General features: G+C 43.4%; 1 protein-coding gene across 1 annotated transcript; it reads left to right on the top strand.

Annotated features, from left to right (window-relative positions):
• Positions 1-271: 271 nt before the first annotated feature.
• LOC139945163 (somatostatin receptor type 2-like) lies at positions 272-2,000 on the top strand. Its single transcript, XM_071942446.1, has one exon. It carries the CDS (start codon positions 381-383, stop codon positions 1,626-1,628), a length of 1,248 nt encoding a protein of 415 aa, XP_071798547.1. The 5' UTR covers positions 272-380; the 3' UTR covers positions 1,629-2,000.
• Positions 2,001-2,225: the final 225 nt, after the last annotated feature.

The raw sequence follows: 2,225 nt of genomic DNA, 5'->3' as shown, positions 1-2,225 counted from the left end.
TTTAATTCTCAAAATATTGCTTAGCCACTTTGATAGGATTTCAGAAAGCCGGACCCTATCTTACGCGATGTCCCCCTACGTCGTCGTCTTTTCCACAATGTGAACAACTAAAATATGAGAAATTTTCTGTGAAGATAATATGGAACGATGAGGCCCAGTGCGCATGTGTAGTAATCAAAGTCACTAGCTGGTGCGTGACCAACCAGACGCGTGTCTGGCTGGGCTGTCATAAAACGGCAGAATTTCCCTCGTGCTGGATTATGAGGTTTTCTTTCTCACTAGTCTGCCTCCATCTAGCACCCGCATCTACGGGTGATTCCTCGTGTTATAAATCCGTGTTGCAGAGGTTTTAAGTGCACACAATAAGGATCGAGTCTGCAATGGATAATAGCTCTATACCTTGGTGGGACAACATGAATGAATCCATCCCATCGAGAATGGAGTCTTACGACTTCGACTCATACGATTTCCACTACGGGGTGTTACTACCAAATATAACGGACGGTGAGTGTTTTATGATTCATGTGCTAAACGTGACGGAGGAAAACATGGGGGATTTCGTGTACACCACAGCTCAACGGGTGATCCTGCTAGCTGTCCTACCAGTCTTCATGGTGCTTGGGATCGTAGATAATCTTGCCTTTGTCTATGTAGTCGTCAAGATACCAGATATGAATACTATCACCAATACATATCTGATGAACTTGGCTGTTGCGGACGTGATCTACCTGACTTTCTCGGTTGGAGAAAAACTGTTAAAGTACATGGTATCGCCGGTGTCTGATGACGATAAGGTGCTGGGCTTAGCTGGCTGCATCGGGGTCTATATCATCACAGACCTGGCCTATTTTGCTGGCCTTTTCTTTGTGACACTCGTCTCAATCGATCGTTTTATGGCAGTTCACCACCCGATGTCAGGAGGCAAAAAGGGCCGTAGAAACAGACATTTGAAGATCATTACCGGTACATGGGTCCTTGCTTGCATCTTGTCGGCAGCGATGTCCCCTGCTTACGCGGCCTTTGAGGAGTACTGCATCCTATGGCCAAAGGGAGAACCTTATGATAGTTGGTCTCACGTGGCAGCAGAGTGTGTAAGCGTCTCAGAGTGGTCTAAACCCGTCACCCAAGGCCTTCAAACACTCCCATTCTTTGCTTCTTTCATCACCAATGTCATTCTGTACATTTTCATCATCAAGGGACTAGACCAATCTATCGAGAGATTAAGAAAGCATGGCTTGATGAAGGAGAAGGATATTGATGTCCGTAATCAAATTGCCCGGATGTTGATTGTCAATGGAATGGTGTTCTTCTTTTGCTTGGCGCCCTTTGAGTTGGTATCTCTCTTTTCAATGGTTGATACCCTAAGTAACAGTTCTACCTATATCCTGTCTATGGAGACTGAGTTAATATTAAACCACATCGGACGGGTGCTTGCTTACTTCAACTCTGCCGTCAATCCTTTAATTTATACGGCCATGAGTAGCCGTTACCGACAGGCTTTCAAACAAGCCTTCTTACCCCAGAAAAGACGTGGTTTTTTTCGCGGGGTACGGACGTCATTTAACCATACGATATCGCACACGACGGAGACTCACGTAGACGAGACGCAAACGGAATCAAGATTCTGACATAGACAACGAAAGACGTTAAAATGACGCTAGTTTTGAAAGTTGGGCGGCACCCACAAATGTATAGCACTGAACCCAATGTTTTTGTACTCGGTGTGTCCGTGTAAAAGTGGTTTAACAAACACCATAAAATGAGCACTTGACGCTAAAAATCACACATCATCTTTGATCGTCGTGTTGATGTTAATGTAATAAAATGGTACGAGCTATAATGACAATAATTTTCTCATAATGTCATCTGCAAAATTGATGTAACTCACTGAATATGTTGATTGTTCTTTTTGGAAAAAATACTAGGTGTGTCATTGTGTGTGTGTGGGGGGGGGGGGGGGTCTGTCGCCACAGCTGGCGTGCTGATTGTTTCTACCTCCTTTTGTTTCTTTCGATGAGGAAATACTGTTCCAAAACAACTTATTTACTTCATACATGATTTTTCTCAAATTAAAAAAAGGGACACATTGCGTTATACTGTCGTAATATTGTAGTGTTGGGAATGACTGCGGTACGCATTTAAAACTTTGTTCATTCCCTGAAAATATCTACTGTGTGATGTCTAGTGAAAAGTGATTAAACCAAATTTGCTTCTTGTAACAGGAG

Source organism: Asterias amurensis, chromosome 12 (genome assembly GCF_032118995.1).
Source record: "Asterias amurensis chromosome 12, ASM3211899v1".
In the NCBI taxonomy this organism is placed as follows: Eukaryota; Metazoa; Echinodermata; class Asteroidea; order Forcipulatida; family Asteriidae; genus Asterias; species Asterias amurensis.
The sequence above is the reverse complement of the archived record's forward strand: the minus strand, read 5'-3'. Positions and strand labels throughout refer to the sequence as shown.